The sequence below is a fragment of the Notamacropus eugenii genome, chromosome 6 (genome assembly GCF_028372415.1).
Source record: "Notamacropus eugenii isolate mMacEug1 chromosome 6, mMacEug1.pri_v2, whole genome shotgun sequence".
NCBI classification, from domain to species: Eukaryota; Metazoa; Chordata; class Mammalia; order Diprotodontia; family Macropodidae; genus Notamacropus; species Notamacropus eugenii.
Window position 1 is genome coordinate 340,166,146 of NC_092877.1, and position 22,039 is coordinate 340,188,184.

The 22,039-nt window shown below is 37.7% G+C and overlaps 1 protein-coding gene across 16 annotated transcripts in view; it reads left to right on the plus strand.

Moving 5' to 3' along the window:
* MED12L (mediator complex subunit 12L) overlaps positions 1-22,039 on the plus strand; it is a 603,739-nt gene that overhangs the window by 311,160 nt on the left and 270,540 nt on the right. For all 16 annotated transcript variants that reach the window (XM_072618312.1, XM_072618310.1, XM_072618325.1 and 13 more), the window contains 4 exons: positions 6,955-7,086; positions 9,515-9,641; positions 14,219-14,433; positions 17,662-17,838. In XM_072618312.1, coding sequence (XP_072474413.1) covers positions 6,955-7,086; positions 9,515-9,641; positions 14,219-14,433; positions 17,662-17,838 — 651 coding nt within the window. The remainder of the gene's footprint in view (positions 1-6,954; positions 7,087-9,514; positions 9,642-14,218; positions 14,434-17,661; positions 17,839-22,039) is intronic.

A 22,039-nucleotide genomic window follows, 5' to 3' on the forward strand; every position in this document is an offset into this window, starting at 1 on the left:
GACCTTTTTGCATATTTTAAATTGAAGAGCTATAATATTGCTCAGTCACAGAATCTCAGCCTTGGGATGCTAGAACCATCAAATTCTTTTACAAAACACCCAACTACAGTCATGTAACTTGGGCTTGAATATCTTCAAGGATGGAAAACCCAGTACCTTCAAAATCAGCCCATTCCACTTTTGTGTTGGGTTTTTACTTACATTGACCCTACACCTGTCTCTCTGGGACTTTCACTCTTTGATACCAGGTTTACTTCTCTTGTGGTTAAGCCCAAAAGTCCAATCACCTTTTTCATGTGACAGGCCTTCAAATATTTGAAGGTAACCATCACATCTCCATCTTCCTCTCTCCCATTCTTTTTTTTAGGCAAAGATCTCTAGTTCCTTCAGCCAGTCTTTATATGTTATGACCTGGATGCTTCAATTTGCTTTTTTAGAAATTTCTAGAATTGAGATGGAAAGAAAATCCGTCCCCTCAAGAATATATTGAATAAAATCTCAGATATCATAAGTCATTCTTTTATTGTAAAAATTCATTACATTTATAACAATTAGTCTATGTCACAAAGATAGCTGGATTTTCTGTTTAGTATTCTCATTATCAAAATCTTTTTTAAAAAATGAACTATAGTGAATTTAGTGTAAATCCTCGAAAAACATCTTTAGCCTTTAAGAGAGAGAATGTTTCTGTTAATAAAGGCATAGAGACTTTTCTTGGATACATGAAAAAGGTCAACATTATAAGGCTACCATTTTGATTCTTTCTGAAAGAATGACCTTGTACCTACAATGAGTCAATGAGACTTTGCAGTAGGTAGCTTAGTTATGAAACTGGGACTTGACTAGTCATTAAATCAGCTTGCTGAATAAAATGGTTAAACATAGGTTTCGAAACTAGTGAAGTTTTAAAAAAATAGTTTTGTGTATGTTTGGTATATGAGAATAAGCACAGTCTGGCTAATGAGGATTTTATATTGTTTATTAGATACATCACAAGAGAAAAATGTTTGCTCTTCTAAGTTTATTAATTTGAAGCTACAGATTTTGTGACTTAGGGTTAGTAAGTCACCAAAATGGAACAGTTATGAAATTAGCTCCTCAGCTGTCAGGCAACATTCTGAAACCATCTGAAGTTGTAGATGGGATGCTTTTGTACAGTAATACTGTAACTTGTGAAATGAGAGGTGTAGTGGATGAACGTGACCTCTGAGCAGTACCTCAGGTAACACCTTAAAAGTTTCAGAGCCAGTACTGATGTCCTTTGGAGAAAGGAATTTTCTTACCAAGAGTTCCTCATGCAAAAGAAATCTTACATGTAATTTAAAAAAGGCAGTGAGGGGAGATGACTTCCTACTTATTGGGTAATATTTGCCAAGGAACCTCTTTTTTCCTATAAAGCTACTCCTTTACCCAATACAATTACAATGCTTTTTTTGGTCTGCTTAGTCTGAAAAGTAGTGTTTTCTAAACTGCCTAATGTGTACATAGTCAATGAACACTTATTAAACACCTACTGTGTGCTGGTACTTTTCTAAGCACTAAGTTTACAAATAAAAACAAAATCAGACCTTTCCCTCAAGAAGCTTATAATCTAATGAGGAAAGATGACACACAAAAAGAAGCTAGAAAGGAGTCTAGGGAGGGCCTGCAGGGACTGGGGTAGAGTTCCAAGATGAGGGGAAAAACTCTGCTCTTTAAATAGAGACCTTGGAGCTCATGGTCCTGCGCTGGATCAGTTATGGAAATCATTTCTTGGTCATTTTCAGAGACCTGAATTCTATAGACCTTGAATAGATTTTAACTTGCTGATAATAATTTTTTTCCAAGTTACTTTGTCACAATTTTAGGATTGGCATCTTAACTTGGGATTTTTTTTTTGAAGTTCTGATTTAATTTTAGATATTGTAGGCTACATGTTTTGTGGAATTTTGAAGATAGTCTATCAAATTCAGTAATTTTTTTTTCTACTTTGCTAAGGAAATGAATCTTAAAAAAAAAGAAAATAGGAACGCTTTGTCATGATAGGAAATCTTTTGAGCTATAGTATAAATCAGCAGGTTCTTCTAATGCCTTTTTTTGGCTGGGCCATCAAAGAAAGTATTTCCTAATCAAATGGAGCATTGTGGCCTTCAAATGACTTGCCATCTTGAGAATGGAACTCTGCAGAATTTTAATTTAGCTAGAAAGATGGTTTTTTTGATAGGTTAACTTGAAGTTGCTTTGAATAACAAGATAGCCAGAGGGATGAGATTGTTATCAGTTGAACCGTTAGGGAATGTGTCATTCTACATATTTTCAGAGATGTACGTCTATGATTAGGGTTGATTGCTTGAAAATGAATGTCCATGCCAGAGAGGCTAGGATAAGATTCATATTACAGCATCGCTATATCTTACCATGTAACAAACTTGTTGATTTACCTCATCCAGCTTAAATAATAGCTGACATTTATATAGCAAGTTATCATTCGCAAAGTGTTTCACATGTATTATCTCACTAGAACCTTGCCACAACTTTGACTGGTAGGTAATACAGGTATTATTATCATCATAGAAAACTTAGGCTCAGAAAAATTAGGTGATTTCCCCAATGTCACACAGCTTGTAATTATCATGGAGGCAAGGTTTAAACCCAGGTGTTTCTGACTCCAAGTCTGTCACATGGTTCAATATGTCAAGCTACATTTACCCTAAGTTTAGGTCAATAAAATTGACCAGCTGGATATCTGAAATTAAAATTAGTTTTAGTATCTTAGGACATAGATTTTTCTAAGTTTTATAATCATTATCCCAGTTGGAGTTTCTATAGCATTTCTGTCAACTAATGATCATATTGAATGTACCTATTAAGCAGGTACTTGGCTAGTCATTAAATTAGCTTCCTGAATAAAATAGTTTAGTGTGGGTTTTGAAACCAGTAGAGTTTTCTTTTTTCAAAAAATTATTTAAGAATTTATTTTCATATAGATTGGTAATCTCTTCCTCCCATTGGCCTCCTCTATCGCAGAACAACAACAGAAAAGAAAATTATAACCCTTATCATATACCTGAATGGTTTTGCGAAACAAATTTCCATTAGCTGTTACTAAAACTACATGTCTTTCTCTCCATTATAAGTTCATCCCTTCTCTGGCAGCTGGTGAGAGGCATGTTTCCTCTTTAGTCTTCTGGCCTGGCTTATCATTTCATGTGCCAATTTGGCCATTCCCCACTAGGAAAACACCCCTTAATTTCTATATTTGGACTCCTATGAAAAGAGGTGCTACAAATACGTTGCATGTATCTTTCCTTTTCTTCTTCTTTAGTCTCTTTGGAGCTCGAGCATTGTCATGATAGAAATGTTTCAAATAGACATGGTTTAGTAACTTGCATAGTTCTAAATTACACTCTAGAATGACTGAACCAATTCCTAACTCTGCCAAGAGAATGCTTGTTCCTTGCCTGTCATCCAAAGCCCCTTCCACATTTGTGATTTTCCTCTTTGGATACCTTTGCCATTCTGATTGATGTGAGGTGGAACCTCAGAGTTTCTTTAATTTGTGTTTTTTTATTATTAGTGACGTAGAACATTTTTCATATGATTTTTAATAGTTCAGATTCCTTCCTTTGAGAAGTGCCTGTTCATAACCTTGATGATTTATTTATCAGGGGATGTCTTTTAGTCTTATAAATTTGAAACAGCTCCTTTTATATCTTGGATAGTTGGCACAATGGATAGAGCACTGAATTTGAAGTCAGGAAGACTGAGTTCATATCCGGCCTCAGACACTATCTGTGTGATCCTGGCCAAGTCACTTAACCCTGTTTGCCTCAGTTTCTTCATCTGTCAAATGAGCTGGAGAAGGAAATGACAAACCACTGCAGTGTCTTTGTCAAGAAAACCCCAGATGGGATCACAAAGAGTAAGACATGATTGAAATGACTCAGCAACAACCAACAACGACATGAGACCTTTGTCTAAGAAACCTATTTCATTTCAGATTTTCACATTTTATATTTGTGCAAAACCTTTTGGATTTTGTGAAATCAAAGGTTAACCCTTTTATCTTGTGTGATCCTTTTTATCACTTTGGTCATGAACTCTTCCCTTTTCATCCTTGTTCCTCTAACTTCTTTATGATGTGCCCTTTTATATGTTTTAAATCCTGTAAGCATTTGGAGCTTATCTTTATTATATGCTGCCAGGTGTTAGTCTCAGCCTAGTCCCTACCAAACTGCTGTCCTGTTTTCCCAGCAGCTTTTATAAAATAGTGAGTCCATCTCCTAGCATTTGGAGTCCTTCATTTTATTGAACACTTATCTACTGTGTTTGAAATCAGTGAAGTTTTATAAGAAAGATTTTATTCATATTTGGCATGTTTGTCCCCTGACTAAAAATGGCTGACATTCTGTTATAGCCTAATTAATTTAAACGGTTCTTGGGCTGGTGAATAATCTACCAAATGGAATCAATTCTTAATATGAAATACTGTATTTAATAACTATAGGCGAAAAAAATTGAATTACTTATTGCTTTAACTAGTAGAAAATGTGGCCAGATTTCCATGGAGTATTCATTTTGAAAATTTGTTGATAGGAACATAGGAAAATAGCAGAATGCTTGGCTGGGGACCATGTGGTAGTTATACACATACCCTTATTTTACAGGCATATGTTGTCAAGGTAGCCCAAGTCCCTTTCCATACTCATGAAGATGAAAATCTACTTCTCTTTCCCCATCCTGCTCCAGTGTTTACTATGGGCTAACCTAACTTTGCACATGAGGCAGCTAGGTAGCTCAGTGGGTAGGGAACCAGGCCTGGAGTCAGGAGACCTAAGTTCAGACCTCACCTGAGGCTGGGAGACCCTGAACCTCTGTTTGCTTTAATGCACTGGAGAAGGAAATGGTAAATTTCTGGCATCTTTGCCAGGAAAAACCCCAAGACGCTGTGGTCCACAGAGTCACAAGGAGACATTCGTTACCGAATGACTGATCCTACAACAACTTTGTCTATAGTGAGCACTTAATAGATTCCCTTTGACTGTCTTTGCTACCATATTGCAAAATTCTACTTTTAGCTGATGGCCCATTTAAAAATACCATTCCTGTGAAAGCTGACTTCTTCCTATACCATTGGTTCTGTGAAAATAAAACATGATGGAAAACAGGTGGGCTTTTCCTGGATTGAAACAGCTATTTATTTGTATTCTCCTTCTCTCTTCTCCTAGAATGCTCAGCTGTTTTATTTTTTATCTCTGCAACCATCAGCTGTCTTTTTCTGCACTATTAGTGCACCCACCATTCACTTTCCCACCTACTTTTCTTCTGCCCCTTCAGACTGTTGCTGCCTCTGGCTTTTATTATTTTTTAAATGTTCTTGTCTCCTAGAATTCACATGGCTCCTCCTTGGTTAAGAGGCTCATTTACCTTACCCTGGGCACGAGCCTCCTTGCTAGTCTTTGCCCTTTCCGTCCACAGAGTGGTGAAAATTATCTTCCTAAGGCATAAGTCTCACTGTTAACTCTTCTACTTATAATTCTTTAGGCTATTTCCTTTAGGATAAGAAGCACCTTCCTTCAAGCTTTTCTTGTGGCATTTATAACCTGCTACAATCAAGGTCCATCTTGATTGCAATGACTGCAGGCAGCTAGGGCAACATACTAGAAACACAGGGAGAGCTGAATTCCTTGTGCACTTGGGTCTGTCACAAATTCTCTCATCCTCAGTATCCTCATCTGTACAACAGGGATAATAAGAGCACCTACTCAACAGTGTTGTCGTAGGGATCCAGTGAGACAATACTGGCGACATGCTTTGCAAATCTTACAGCACTTTGTAATTGTGAATTACATTATTGCATTCTTTGAGAAGTTGCAGCTTACAGTCAGAGTATGCTTTTCCTTTTGATGGTGATATGACCAATCACATACGATTTTATTGGGCTTAGCCTTCCTGCCTTTGGCTCTCTACAGTGTCTTGCTCATGGATTCGTTCTCAGAAGCTAAAGGTGTTTCCCTTTTTATTCCCAGGATGGGACTGCATCCTGGGTACTGCAAGGATAGTAGAAGGCTGGTCTCATTAGCCAGTTCACTCTTTTGGGGTTGTAATCACTTGGTAGATGTTTGTTCAATGAATGAATGGATCAAGGTGTTTTTTTTTTTTATGTTTGTTGATTGTTTGATGGATTAACTCAGGTAGAATAAGCATAGTCCAGCTGAAACAACCACTTTGGGACATCTGGTAGAACTTCAGAGTGATAGAACCAAAAGGGATTTCTCTTTTGGCATTGGTGAAGAGTATAGTTCTGGGTTCAAATCTCACCTCTGCTCTTTATTATCTGTGTGGTCTTGGACAAATCATTTAACCTCTGTGAGCTTAGTTTTCTCATCTATAAAAAAAAATTGCCTACCCCCAGTTGAGGTTAAGTCACTCGCTCAGGGTCACATAGCTAGTGTCTGAGGCTAGATTTGAATTCCAGGGCTAGTTCTCTATCCACTGAGCCACTTAGCTGCCCTTTCATCTATAAATTGGAAGGGTAAGACAAGATGTCCTTTGAGGTCCCTCCCAGCTCTCTAGAACGATGTTCTTATGGATCTATTGTCTAGTTAATTATATAATTCAATACAATTCCAACAGAGTTTTAGACCCTAAAGGACATAAGGACAAACAAAAGATATAGACTTAGGGGTTCTTGCTCTAAACCAGTGGAGTTTTTTTTTCTCCTGTATCTTGCAGGTGTATTAGGAAGAAAAATCCAAAGAGTTTCATTGACATCTTCCAGTTAATTTATTTGTGATGATTCTTTTCTATAAAAATATGATCGCTTTATTATTATATATATGTTGTTATATTTATTTAATCAATTATGCTAAGAAATATATTTGAAAACCTTAGATGTGCTGCATGTACCATGTCTTTACTCTTTTTTTTTCTCTCCCATGACAAATGCTGCCTTTACTCTTTCCTGTTGGCTAGGTGGCTCCAAATGATGAAGCTGTGGTGACCTTGCTGTGCGAGTGGGCTGTGAGCTGTAAAAGGTCTGGGAAACACCGAGCCATGGCCGTAGCCAAACTTTTGGAGAAGAGGCAGGCTGAAATTGAGGCAGAAGTAAGGTTTTTTTGTTTGTTTGTTTTTCACGTAGGCTTTGATCATTCTACATCCAAATGGTTGTGTTGAGAAGATTCACATATCTAACCCAAATTCACATGGAACTCAGGTCTTCCTGTATTTCTTTCCAATACTCTGCTCTAGCTGCCTGTACAGGTCATAGCAATCAAGCTTTTTACATGAAGATGAGAAGGAGGAGATAGAAACTCATCCCAGACCTCCCTTGTGGCTTTCCTTAATCACTAAGCAAACACTGTGGTCACCATTTTCTTAGGTAGTTTCAAATGTAATAGTTGACTTATGTGCAAACACAAAACGCTTACATTTCTCGAGTCAACACAAAGGCTCTTCTACAAATTTTCTACCTGAGTATGTATGTTTTCACATCAGTGTCCATTTTAGAATAGCATTAGAAGACCTGGGCAAGGGACGTTACTTTGAGACATTTATAGTTTTTTATTTACACATCAAGATTTGAAGCTAAAGACAATGTTGTGTTAGCTGTGTTCCATCAAACAGAATTTCAGAAATACTTGACATCTAATGAAAAGATGAGCATGGAGTCTAGGGAGCGTTTGCACCAGCACCTTTCTTCCCACATTGTCTGCATGACATTGACCACAAATGGTTATGGTGGAGCACTGATGCTATAGGAGGTTGAACTTGAGAGACTTGACATAGAAAAGATCTTTGCCCCATGGGCTACTTTACAAAATCTGAGTTTTGGTTAGGATGTGACTCCACTGAAAGATATTTATTGGTGGCTGATCACCTTGAGTGTCCATGAGAAAACTCAAGAAATGGAGTTATCATAGAACTAATTATCTAATTCCCATATTCTTAGCTTTTACAGAATTTAGTTGTCACAGAATAGCTTAGCTCCCAAATTCCTTATTATGATAGAACTTAGTTATCATGGAATTTTCACAGAACTTATAGCTTTATTTCCAAATTCAGGGGCAGCTGGGTGGCCCAGTAGATAGAGCATTGACCTTGGAGTCAGGCAAACCTGAGTTCAAACCTTATACTTACTACCTTGGTCATCCTGGGCAAGTCACTCCCCCTCTGTCTGCCTCAGTTTCCCATTTGTCAAATGACAATAATGACAGTAACCTACCAGCGCTGTTCTGAGGTTCAAATGAGATAATAAATGTAGAGCGCTTGGCACAGTTCCTGGTGTATATAAATGTTAGCTATTATTATGATGGTTATTCAGTTGTTTCAGTCTTTGTGACCCCATTTGGGGTTTTCTTGGCAAAGACATACACACAACTCCTATATTATTTTCTTCTGTCTATGTAGCGGTGCTACCATTGAAGTCCATGGATTTTTAGATGTATACAGGGGCTCTTCATAGCCTTTCCAATTTTTAAATGCCTTAATGTGTGTTTAAATCTTCTTCTGACAGTTCTCCAACCACATTTTTTTAGTGAATAGGCTGCATAGGTTTTAAATGAAAAGTATTTGAGTATCTAGTAAAAAGCAAAAGACAAAAGGCCAGAGAAGTCCAAATGACTGACCAGGAATCTTTGCTTGTTTCTAAAGCTGGTCCCTTGTTCATTTGAGGTTTAGCAGATGTTACTCATTTTAAATCACTGGGAATGCAAAGCAGTTGAATGATAGTTTTAAATGACATTTTGGGATTTTTCCCTAAATTAGAGCAATCCTACTCTCACAGTGTGATAAAAGACCTACATTAGTCTTTTAGGAAGCATCAATTTTTCTTTACTAAAATCCAGTAAGATACTTTGTGCCAAATCAAATACATATTAATAACCCACCCTACTCCCAGATTCCTGCTCATATTTAGGGAAAAGAAACACATCTAAGTCTTTTTTCTTTCTATGATATACTTTTTTTTATTAAGCAATCCAAATTTTTTCATACCTCTTTAATGTAGAGCAGAGGTGTCAAATTCACTTCCAAACCAGATTAAAATGTAATTGGGCCAAAAGAAATAAAAATATAACGCAACGTAATGATTACTTATGGTTTTCTAAGTCAGTATATGGAGGTATTCAATTATTATTTTTTTTAGTTTGACCCTACTCCTGTAGAGATTGTTGGGAGCTAGCATCCAGGGGTGGGGACCACATGTGACCTCAAAGTCACAGGTTTCATACCGCTGGCCATAGGCATAGCCTGTGTGGTTCTGGATCTGGGTCATCTACACTGTCTAATTTATTCTATGTGAGTACAGCTCAAGTTTCCTATCCAGCTATTTTTTTGGAACATTGATCACAATTAATTTATTCACTCTCTCATTCATGCCCATAGTTTATAAACAGATTGTTGTCTATAACCCTTAGAGAAACCAATTAATTAACTGTTGGATACTTCATTTGTGATATAAAATTGTTGGGGGAAAAGGAACCAAGTTGTTGTGATTACCTCAGTCTAGCAAACCTGTTCTCTTTTCAATCTCTAGCGTTGTGGTGAATCAGAAGTCTTAGATGAGAAGGAATCTCTTTCTTCGGCGTCCCTTGCTGGGTCCAGCCTGCCTGTATTTCAGAATGTCCTGCTTAGATTTTTAGACACACAAGCTCCCTCCCTGTGTAAGTATTTCATCTTTGATTCAAATTTAGGGGTAAAGCGTTTGACACCACTGAGTTGCTGAATTCTTTTTCCTTTTTGTTTCTTAGTAGTAATCATCATCTTGGAGTTACATTTATTAAAACACCAAACTCCTCAGTGCTGTATGACCCTGGGCAAATTACTTAACCCTGTTTGCCTCAGTTTTCTCACCTGTAAAATGAACTCGAGAAGGAAATGGAAAACCACTCCAGTGGTCTAAGCATGATCAGTTTATTAGATTAGCAATAACCAATAAATTGGCCAGTAGTCTCCCTAAATGACCAAAGGTACCAAGGTAGGACTTACTAGCCTTGATATGGTTTTGGGGAGTATAGAGTTCAGTAGGTAGAGAAAATACAGTTGGTTACAGGATAGACATCATTGTGGGTATGGGGACAACATGATTGATTGTTGTACAGAAAGTGGGCTAAAGCAACCAATCCTATCTGTTATAGAGGAATGCTTGATAGATTTATGGGATCCATTTGCATCCTTAAGCAGTTGATGGTGGACTAGACAAAACAGACTCCCTGTCTCCTAGGAGGGGAGATAAGACCCTTCTTAATTGGGCAAGGATAGGTGAAGGAGGACAGTATATCTTGTGGAAATATACTGGGTTAACTTGTAGGCCTTCAGAGACAGTGAACAGATGTCATAGGATTTTTCAGGAGCTGAAGTTATGGGGGAAACAAGTTTTCTTTTACTTAGAGGGGTAGCTGAACTCATCACTAAGAAATGTTCACTGTTGAAGTCAGCTTGCAAAGTTAGAGGTAGTGGACCAGACTCCCTGGTGTCCACCTGCATCCCTCGGGAATATCAGATTTCCCTGAGGCAAGAATAGAGCAGGGATTGAGAGGAGAACTGGATTTCTAAGCTTAACTCCTGATAGGCCAACTGAATTTCTAAACTAAGTTCAGAGGCAGAAAATCATGGCTTTAGGGATAAAATCAATTAACTCTAAATAGGATCAATTAAAAAATGACCAGAATCAATTTAGTTCCTTTTTAAAAATTTATTTATTTTAAGTTTTCAACATTAATTTCCACAAAATTTTGAGTTCCAAATTTTCTCTCCAATCAATTTAATTTCTGCAAGAGGTTGAGTGACAGGCATTGTTCCCCAGCTGGGGGGGAGGGGGGGCTGAGACAAGGTTTCAACTTAGATTTTCCCAGCTCCAGTGTTCTATTTACTATAGAGTAGTGTGTTGCCCGAAGCAAAGTGTGTTCAGGCAAAGACTTGAGTCACAGAATGAAAGGGTAGGCAGAAGAAAGGGTGGAAATGTTAGATCTGAGAAGGAAAAGCAGAATGTGAAGAATGGAAAATGAGAAATTGATAGGAAAAGAAGGGAGTAAGCTCTAAAGAAACAGGAGTTACAAGGCAAGTCCTTATGTAAGCACCAGTGCTTCAGAATGTAACCAGCATTGGAATCTTTTTATTTGAGCACATTCATACTTGTTGCCATATTGGGCTCTGTTGTCCTGACCTCAGAATTCAATTCAGTTCAACCAGCATTAATATATTAGGCACCTGGGTCCTATGCTAACATTGAGGATGCAAGGATAAACATTGCCTGTGTCCTCAGAGAGCTTACTTTCTTGGGAGAGGGGTGGTTACTACGTATACAGAGTATGTATGAGATAGAGAAAGGAATGAGAGAGTATTTGAATGAAACATTGTAGCAGAATTTCAGGAAGGAGAGAGGGCTAACAACTGTGAGGTGGAGAGATTACAAGGGAATGGGATAGATCAGATCATCTGAGTGTGAACACTACTTAAAGATCCTCTGGGCTTGAAGTGACATTTAGAACAGGAGCCAAACCACTAGGGTTCGAGCTAGGGCTCTTCAGTGGGTGGGATATGGCCCAGAAGCTTGTAGTGGTTAGAGAGGGCTGCAAAACATGAAAAAATAGAAATGTCGAATCAGGATATGGGCAAGAATGGGAATGCAAAGGGTTCGCACCTCTCCTCTTGCTGGTTGTTATTTTTGGCAAAAATAAGTAAATCTAATAGGATACTTTCTGGTTAATCAAACACTATGTCTTTGAGCCTCACAAACATCTTGTGAAGGGAAGGCGGTACAGATAATATCAACACAGCATAATGGAAAGAACACTTGAATCAGAGAATCTGAGTTTGAATCTCACTTCTACTAATTACTACTTTTATGATGTTTGACACATCATTTCATTTCCTTGAGCCTCAATTTCCTTATCTGTTAATTGAGAGATCCTGTCGACATTCTAAGATGCTTTTGAGCCCCAAATCTATATTAATATCACCCTATGATACGTAGATGAGGAAGCTACAGGACCAAATGCCTTGTTCAATGTCTCAAGAATGGTAAGGGGTAAAGACTAGATTTGAACCCAAACCTTACAACTGGTAAATGGCAGGGACAGGACCAAACCTTGGTCTTTGGGCTCCATCTTTAGTGTTCCTTCCACTATGATTCCCTCTACTTAAAAACCTAGGGCTTCTCTTACTTTCAAAAAATTCTTTCTTTTTTTTAATTAGAAATATCTATTATTTAGTATTTTTATTTTTCTTCAGTTACATGTGAAAACAATTTTAACACTCGTTTTTGAATGGAAAACTGTTTCTCAGGGTTCCACACCCCTGTGATTATTCAAGCCCCATACCTAGTGACTTCAGGGTGCAATCCTTGAGACTGGTGGGAGACACACCCTCCTCCCCTCCAGAGATATCATCTGTAGGACAAATGTCTCCTGTTTGTTTCCTATCATTTTGAAACTCTCTGCAGGAATGAAGAACTATGACGACTTTGCCCCCTGAATACTGGTGTTGTCAATACATTTGGTCTCTGTGGGAGACAACCCATGCATAATGATGAAAGGAACTGGACCCAAGCCATAATTTTAATGGTTAAATCCTAGAAGCCCCTGGCTATTGCTGCTTTTCGGTTCCTTTTCCAGTGGAATGGGAGGCTGGTTCTTGTCACTGTCGAGGGAGGAAAATGCCATTAAGTTTTAGTAGCTTAAAACTGCACTAAGAAACATCTTGTATATTTATAGTTCACTTTTACATAGCACCTTAAGGTTTACAAAGCTATTTTCCAATGAGATAAGTAATGCATGTGACTTGTACAAAGTCATAAGTCAAGTAAGTCCAACTCAGGACTACCAATTCCCAAGTTCAGTTCTTTACCCCTTGGTCCAGACTGACTCCCTGAGTCAGTAAAACCAGTCTTGTTTCTCCTGCTTATATGGGTTGCAACTGGCCCCAACAGCTGAACGAATAGAGCCAGTACTGGTCCAACCTTCATTCCCCTGTTCTCTAAGATACAAAAAAAGACAAAGGTGTGGTTCCAGCATTGGTGATGTGAATAATCAGCAGATGGACATCCTTCCTCCAAGTCTGCTTTGTCTCTGTTGCTATGATTGGTTTTTGATGATAAACATTTCAGCTTCCTCTTTATTCTCTTGTGGATCTCCCCCACCCCACTGCTCGCTCATTACCGCCATGTCTGTTTGCATACCACTTGAAATAGGATTCTGTGCTGCAGCCTACCTTATCCAGCTGTTCTGGAGTGGCAAGAGGGACCAGTAGAACAAGGGGAGACCCTTCTAGTGGGAGGCACCTACATGGTGGTGATTTTTACCTATGATAGTTTATTCATAGGCCTACTGTTCAGGGATCATAATCATCTTTAAATATTAAATACCAATGTTATTTACCATCAGTATCAATTTTAGCAATTAAAATTAGACTCTGGTTGAAGTCTTTGGCAGATAGTGGTAATGGGGATAGGGCATAGTCTGGATTTTGGATTTTATCTTAGTGGGAATCCCCTGGTATAGCACATCCCTCCACTGGTCTAGATTGGTGACTTATATAACCTTAACAATTTGCTTAGCTCAATGAGAGTTTAAGTGACTTCCCATGGTCATATAACTAGGATGTGCCAGGAATGGGATTTGAATCAAAATCTTCCTGAATTCAATGCCAGCCATCTACACATTTTTGCCATACTGATTTCAGCAGTCATAATAACTCAGACTTGTACGGTGCTTTGCTGTTTTACAAATTGCATTCATCACAGTATCCATGTGGTATTGGTAGTGAAGATGTTGTTTATATCTGTTTTATGATGAGGAAACTGAGGCACAGCACTGAAATGACATGTCTGGGTCACTAAGGCAGTAAATGTTACAACTAGGATTTAATTTCAAATCTTCTGATCCCAAGACCAGTACTCTGGCTACTATATCATGCTGAGTCTCAGATGATAGTATTCCTTCACTCCCTTTGGTTAATAGAGGTTCACAGCTGTTGGATTTGTGTTTGAGACTCAGAGCATAAAACTAGCGTAGGTGCCAGGGTTCCAGGGCAGATCTCCGAACTCCAGGTCTAATTCATGTTCAGATCAATCGTGAAGTTAAATGCTAGATACCAAGTGCATTTTTCCTCTTCCTTCAGTGGTGAAATAAAAGATTTCCTGGAAGATCCAACATTGTAGTGACTGGTGGTCAGACAGCAGGAAGCTAGTTACCCATTTGGTAGAAAATTACTGAAAATTTTTTACTTTGTTTCTTGATAGCTGACCCAAATAGTGAATATGAAAAGATAGAATTCGTGAATCTGGTGCTGCTATTTTGTGAGTTTATCCGGCATGATGTTTTCTCCCATGATGCATACATGTGCACATTGATATCTCGAGGGGACTTGTCCCTAAGTGCCACAACTCGGCCACGGTCGCCACCCGGGGAAAATCTAGATGAACACTATTCAAAAGACAACGATGTGAAATTAGAGGTAAGGTGCCAAATATGCCTTCAATCTACTTGGGCAAGCTTCAACTCCACCACTGGGGACAGGGGGTGGGGTGGGAAGGCAGGGACCTCAACATATTTTAAGATCAGTTATCTTACAATGTTTTAATAAAACAGCATATACTCCAAACCATAGAAACTCTTACAGCCTTTTAAAAAATTATTGGATTTGGTTTTTCAGAAATCAGTATTTTGCTTTCCATGAATTCAACTTGAGCCCTAAAAAAGTCAAAAGTATTGCTCATCTTGTAACTTCCTTTTCTTCCTTTTTCCTCCTTATTTTCTAACTTTTCAAAATATAACATGAGAGCCAATAGATTTCCCCTCTTTAATTAATATTTGCTCTTTTTGCCAGGAAATTCCACCTTTTGTGGTATGCAGGCATATTTTTGTGATAATTATGAATATTTATGAAAGCCCAAAACTGTAGTAACTTTAGGATAGGGAAGCTGTTGTGATGTCTTCAGAGGAAACCTTTGGCCTTCTAGATCCTTGAGTATGACCTTTTGACTCAATCCCAGTTTTACAGAATAAATCCTTTTATTAAGGGGATTGGTTCTTTGAAGTTTGGATTCAGTCAAAGGATCACACTTGAGGACCTAGGGGGCTATATGTGGCTTCGAGGCCACAGATTCACCACCCCAATAGATAAATGTCCTCTTCAGGCTCTGTTAGAAAGTAGCCAGATGTATTTTCTGATGTGGACTAAAGCCTTGAACACTTTCTGTAAAAGTCTATAACCATAGAAGCAGCAAAATAATAAAATGAAACTGAACCTTGGGTAATTTTGAAGACCAACGTCAGATCAGGTGAAGATCTTACAAAAACGTACCTTCCTCTTTTCATGGCAGAAGTGGGCACTATGGATGTGGAATATGGTAGATACACTGCCAGACACAGTGTGATTGGTTTTGCTGAATTTCCTTTGTTTGGTTTTTTCATCTTTCTTTTTTAATCTTTGTTACAAAGGATCACTTGATGAATAGAGAATGGGCAGGAAGTTGTTGGGAAATGCATGTGATAATGAAAGCAAAAAGCATCTGTTTTTTAAGAAAGGAGAAATCTTCTCATAAACTAGTTCTGGTTTTATGGACACTTTTCCCAATGCTTATTTTTTGCAATTGACAAAGAAAAGAGGGTAGGGATATGCTAAATGATAAGAGATGGAGAGATTTTAGTGATAAGTCCCTACAAATTATACCTCTTGCCAATTTTGTTAAACATGTCAGACATAAGATTTTGTCTTTAGGAAAAATTTGTGTATTTTATTACATTTATATTTGTTTTAAAAAATGTTGTATTGATGCTTTGAAATATACATATATATGTCACTTTCATTTCCCAATACTCATCTCCTTCCTCCCATCCTTCTTGTCAAACCTGCCCTTGCAACAAAGAAAAACAATTAAGAAAAAAACCCACATCTAAAAACATGTAACATTCCACATCCATAGCTACCACTCTCTACTGAGAGGAGGTGAGAGTGTTTTATCATTAATCCTTTGGAAACCAGGTTGGCCAGACAGTGGATATATTTTAAAAGAATAAATTTGTTGAGGATGTAGAGATTGAAAAGGAGGATTTGATTTTCTATGAGGATAAGATATGCATGTACAAGTGACATGGTTATTTTTTTTTAAACCATAGGTTCCCTTTTCCCCCAATTTGTCTAGTTTGTTAACATGTAAAGATTTTGTGTTTTGAGACATATTTTAAAGCTCCCTTATACTTTTGGTTGTCAAATTTTTCTACAAAGAAAAACAGAATGGTTGAGGAGGTGACTAGAAATAGCCAGTAGTGACAAGCTTAAGGCCATTTTCTTTTCCGAGGAATATTTTCAAATCTTTCCCCAATGCGTAACAATGTCCAGAAAGACTAGGGGGCAAGACATCAAATTTGTCAAGCCAAAAATATCATCATTTTTTCTGAATGTTTTTCAGGGCCCAGGGGGGGTGGGGGATATTGAAGCTTGCAGTTTCAAAAATGCCATCATGTTTTTTAGCTTCCGTTTGTGAATAAGTATACACAGTTTACATTGTGATTTTCTTTCTCTGACTGCTATCAGGAACATAGCATTATGGAACATATGGGCATTGACTCAGGAACCGCTAATATTTTTGATGACGTAGACAAGAGTGACTTTAAAACTGACTTTGGTTCAGAATTTCCAGTAGGTTCCACTTTTCCATTCTCTTGATTCCTCAGTTCCCTCCAACTTGTCTCCATCTTCTTGTTGCTTGTTACATGCCCCAAAGTGGTTATTGTGCTTGTCCTATAAATATTCTCCTGTCTTTGCTCTGATAGTGTCACTAATGTGTCAGTTCCTGTCTTTCATTTTGTCTCTCTTGCCTCTGAACATATCAGAGCAACTGAGAGATCACTGCACATATACCCTTCACTTCATCTCTGCATCATCATCACTCCTTGTCCTATCAAGACAGTGCAGGTGGGGCAACTTCCTCACAGCAGTCTTTGTCAATCCATCCTTAGCTTCTTGATAATACCTTTTCCTGATTCTGGTCTGTTGATTTTCTATCTTGCTGCTTTGGTTCCAGATGTTTTCTCCCTTATAAATCTCAATTAGTACTTCTTTGCATAAACCAGATGGTTTATTTTGTGGCTGCTGGTGAGTAATTTCCCTAAAACAATTATTTATGCATATAATTTGTATTTAGAGAGGCAAAATGACTTGAGTTCAAACCTTCTCTCTGATGTATACCACTTATGGGCAAGTCCCTTAACCTGTCAGTGCCCCTAGACTAAGTTTGTCAGCTATAGATGATTCATTGATATCCATTGGGGAGAGTTTCCATAAAAGGAAATTCTATATAACAATAAAATTACAGGTTCCAAATTCCTTCTTTTGAACACCCCTCCCCCCAAAATTACACATATCAGATGAATCAGATGTCTATTTTGCTTCTGATTCCCCACGTTTTAATACTTAGTTACCATGACAAATAGCTTTTTAATGTTAATTTCTTCATCTGTAAAATGGGATTAACAAACATCTATCACCTCCTTGACAGAAATTTTGTTGAGATGAATGAAATCATGTCTGTTAAGAATTTTGTGTTCAAGAGACCTCCTAAAGAAAAGGTATTATTGAAGTTCTATTTCATGCATTTAAATAGAGATGGTATATATGGCTATCATCTGATGTTTTAATTTTTTCATTTACAATCTTCAATATTTGTTTTACATGACTCAGATTTTTTCTCCTATGCCTGGAGAGTCCTGTGAGAATGCCAATCCTTCCTTAGACAGAAGAATTTCAGTTAATAGTGAGAAGATGATGAAAAGAGAAAAACAGAGGGAATTAATATTTCCATCCAATTATGACCTCCTTCGGCACCTGCAATATGCCACACATTTCCCTATACCTCTGGTAAGTGAATGATCACACTCGGAAATGGAAGGGAAATGAAATCCCTTACTTTTGAACAAGGACCATTGGTGCATTTTTTAAAATCTGATATCCTAATTTTGGTTAGAAAAAGCAGCATCTATATTCTTCCTTAATGCTTAGCTGTAAGCAAAATGAATCTAATACAATACTGGGTGTTTGTTTTCAAAAACACTTGTTATATTGAAATGGAATTTTATTTTGATGGAATTCTTTATAGATAATTTTTGCAAAACTGAGAACTGTTAGCCAGTGTAGCTGGAAATGCTGGGGAACTGGATCAGTTTAAAATATCATTTCCAGATCTTATTTTTGGAATCATTGAAAAGAATTGTCCTTTTTTTATTGTGATGGAGTTGGAGGTTTACTTTTTTGAATATTATTAATGATGAGAGTGTTGGGAAGACTGAATGGAAAACATTTTTATTCTCAGTTAGGTGTGTGTGATTTTGTGTGTATGCATATGCATACATGCATATATGTTAAATTTTGCTTATAGAGGATTGCTTTTGTCAATTGAAAATGTAGCCATGGAGTAGATTAAACATGTAAAGGTGTTATGTGACAAAAGAATTTTGACCTGTGAACTAAAAGCTCCCTGTTACTGGTTTTTTTTTTAAAACATTTCCCAAGAATTCCTATTTTTGTCTTAATTTTTCAGATTGCCAACATTCTACTTTCTTTCTAATTATGTTTTAATATCCCTTTGTGTCTTCCCAAAGTTTTCCTGTGATTGGGTCCTACTGAGCCTAGATTTGCTATATCAGTCAAGTGATAGAATTACATTTGTCAGTTACCTGCATGAAAATTAGTTTTCTCACACCTTGGGTAGACTGGTGAACCTGATTGGGGATTAGGTTTCTTGCTATCCTTTTAAATAAACCTTTAGTAACTGTGACAATTAATCAGTGCATAATAAATGATTAAGCTAGAGCATGAATGCTTAAAAGAATGAACTTTGATTAGAAGTGACTGCTGTGAGTGTTGCAGGTAGGATGAAGAGAAGTGTCTTATTAGTTATCTCATGCAGCAAAATATCTCTTGTCAATTGGGAGGGTGTTGGGGAGGAACACTCTACAGGTAAGATACTCTGCTACTGCTCTCTCTATATAGTGTATTTGGCTGTGGATTTTCACTGGCATTATGGAAATAGCCATTTGGCCATTGATCTCAGCCCTCTTGGATCTGACCACAAGAATATTTATAGGACATTTGCTGCTCAGATGCTTTCTGAGTCTCTCTTTGTACTCCAAGGTTAATTGATTACATTGTACAAGGACTTCTTCCCTCCCCTGAGGCATATGCTAACCTCTCTATGCCTTATGGGATTGTCTTTGCAAGTTGCTGTGGCCAAAAATATCATCACCTGGGGTCAACCTGCTGATTTTCTCCTCTAGCTTAGCTAGGTTGGCCCCAGAGGACAGACACATTTTCTGTTGCTGGGCATGTCCTTCCTTGCATTATCTTCATTTTGGTAGTGTATATCTGAGTCTGTGCCTGCTGGCTTGAGCTTGGAGAATCACTGGGGGAGGACTTGGGAAGGAAGGCATGAAAGAGGCTGTGTGTGGTTTAGGAGCCAAGCGCCTGAAAATTCACTTGGGAATTCTAAGAGTATGTTTTTAGCTTCTTCACTTGCATTTCAGGGATAAACCTTTATGAAGCCATGGGATTGGGGGTAATGACATCACCTAGTGTTTAGGTAATAAGGAAAAATGTCCTCCTTTTTGAAGTGGAAATGAAAATTTTCATCACCCTATCAAGTCATAAATATGGTTAAGGATGATACCCTTCCCCACTTTTGTCCACCTGAAAGGTTCTGCCTAAAGTTGCATCTCTGAGAAGCAAATGGGCAAATAATGAGTAAGTAGAATTGCCCAAGAGTCCAGAAGAAGCCAAACTGACCTAAAACTTCTCCTGATTCCCCAGCTGTTAGTGCTCTCTCTGCCTCACTGCATCTTGTATATACTATATACATATGTTGTCCTCACAATGTACATTACTTAAGAATGTAAGCTGAAGCTCACTATGGTGACTAGCACATAGTAAATACGTAAGTGCTGATTGAGTGACATGAGCTATCTGTCCTTCATAGAATAAGATGATACTTGGTTGAACTAATTAGTGTACTTTGGCTTCTGGTCTAAGTTTAACCATGGCATGTGTAAATTTAGGGAAATCATTTCATTTTCTTATAACCTGACTCCCTCCACGGAACATCTTAAAACGGTGGGTCACAACCTCAACAGGAAAAAAGTTCTGAACATGCAACAACCAAAAATTAATTAAACATCAAATATGTAATGAATCTGAGGTGTTTCTGGCAGCTCTTGCCTGTGTTGTATCACTGCAGCTTCCCTTTTAGCCTTGGTTCTGACTACACAGGATGTGCACTTTGCACTGCACATGCCATCATGCCATGCAAGGCCACTGAATGCTGCCAAAATGGGAAAATGGGTCTTGAATGGAAACAATTTAAGAAGCCCTGCACTGTCAAATCTGTATCATAATAGTTGCCACAGCTACCACACAAGATTGTAGTAAGGATAAGAAGAAATAAAAGGTGTAGGTATTTAAAAAAAAAAAAAGGATCCATATACAGGTGTTTTACATGGAGAAATCCATGTTTTCTTATATGATTTATCTTCTGATTATTTGTATAAAACATTTGAGAAATGGCTGTGCGGTGGCAGGGATCCATGGTGTAATCCTTTGTCACAAGATACGTGTGTGTGTATGTGTGTATGTGCATGTTTGTGAGCGTGTAATGTACAAACAGATGCCAAGCTAACTACCCCTAAAAGAAACAAATCTGTTTTAATTACTGTGATCTTCTTTTCTTCAGGTTTAACATTGGAATACCTTAAATTTTCCCATCTCCATACCCCTAATTTTAGTCCATCTGCCCATTTCCGATGCTCTTCTAATTTGATGTTATCTATTGACTCCTTCCTATTTGGGAAGTGGAGATGGCGTACGGTAGCCAGCCCATGGCCTTATGTTAAAGAATGCTGGATTTGGATTACTGAGTCTGGCTGGGCTCAAATCTCAGCCCTGTTGCTTTTCTCCTTTTGGAACCTTTGACAAATCAGTCTTTCTGGCTCTTAGTTCCCTCATCTATAAAATGAGGGTATAGGACAGGATGATCGCTAAGGTATCAGATCTGTGACCTACCTGTGGTTTTTGTAACAAGGAAGATGTGAGTACTAAAACGTTGCTGAGAACAGTAAAGAGAAATTTGTCCTTTTACTGTAAATGCCGGTATTTTTTTTGCTTCTCATATACTGTTAAGGAATACCATATGATTTGTAGCATCTGCATATCCTGAAAAAGCCCCTTCCCCCTGCTAGGATTCTGTAATTTGCATCATATTTTAAGGGATAAGGCTCTTCTACAACTGGACAAACAATCTCACTCCTGGTCCAATTTTTAGGAACCAGAGATCTGAAAATGGAGAATCCTTTTCTTGAAATGCTATTATAGTATTTGTGATTTTCAGATTTATCTATAGTGTTAAGTTTTGTGATGATGTTGTATTTGATAGATGTTATATATATATATACATATATTTGATGTGATATTTGATTTGATTGTATGATTATTAGTTTTCTTTGGCTCATAAGACGATAAATCTACATCTAGGACCCTCTGTAGCCATCTAATCTAGTCCCTTCATTTTACAAATGGAGAAACTGAGGTTCAAAAAGGTTGTGAGTCTCCCCAGATCTCACAGAAAATTAATGCCTGGCATAATATTTGCACCCAGGTGCTCTGATGTCAGAGCCAATGTTTATTTGACAGTACCATTTTCACTTACCTCATAGTGAAATTATATGGTTGACTATTATTAAAGTTGGACAAACTTTATTTGTAGCTTTCAGGTAGAATATAACCAACTAAGACTTAGAAATCAAATTTTTAAATCTCAAGGCCCCCTTCAAACTTTTTTTCTTTAAGGTTTATGCAGAAATACACATGAAATTCTGAATATTACCCACAGCCAGGGGAGTTCTGAAACTACTCTCATTTGAGTAATGGATAGAGAAACTACCCATTAGTGGTTGGAAGGTAATACTGCAATTATTTGGACCGGTTACTTGGGACCTCTGACAGATCTATTGCTCTAGTATTTTTCAGGAACTTTTCTTGAGACTATTCTGGTCACTTTAAACAAGAAGGTCATTCC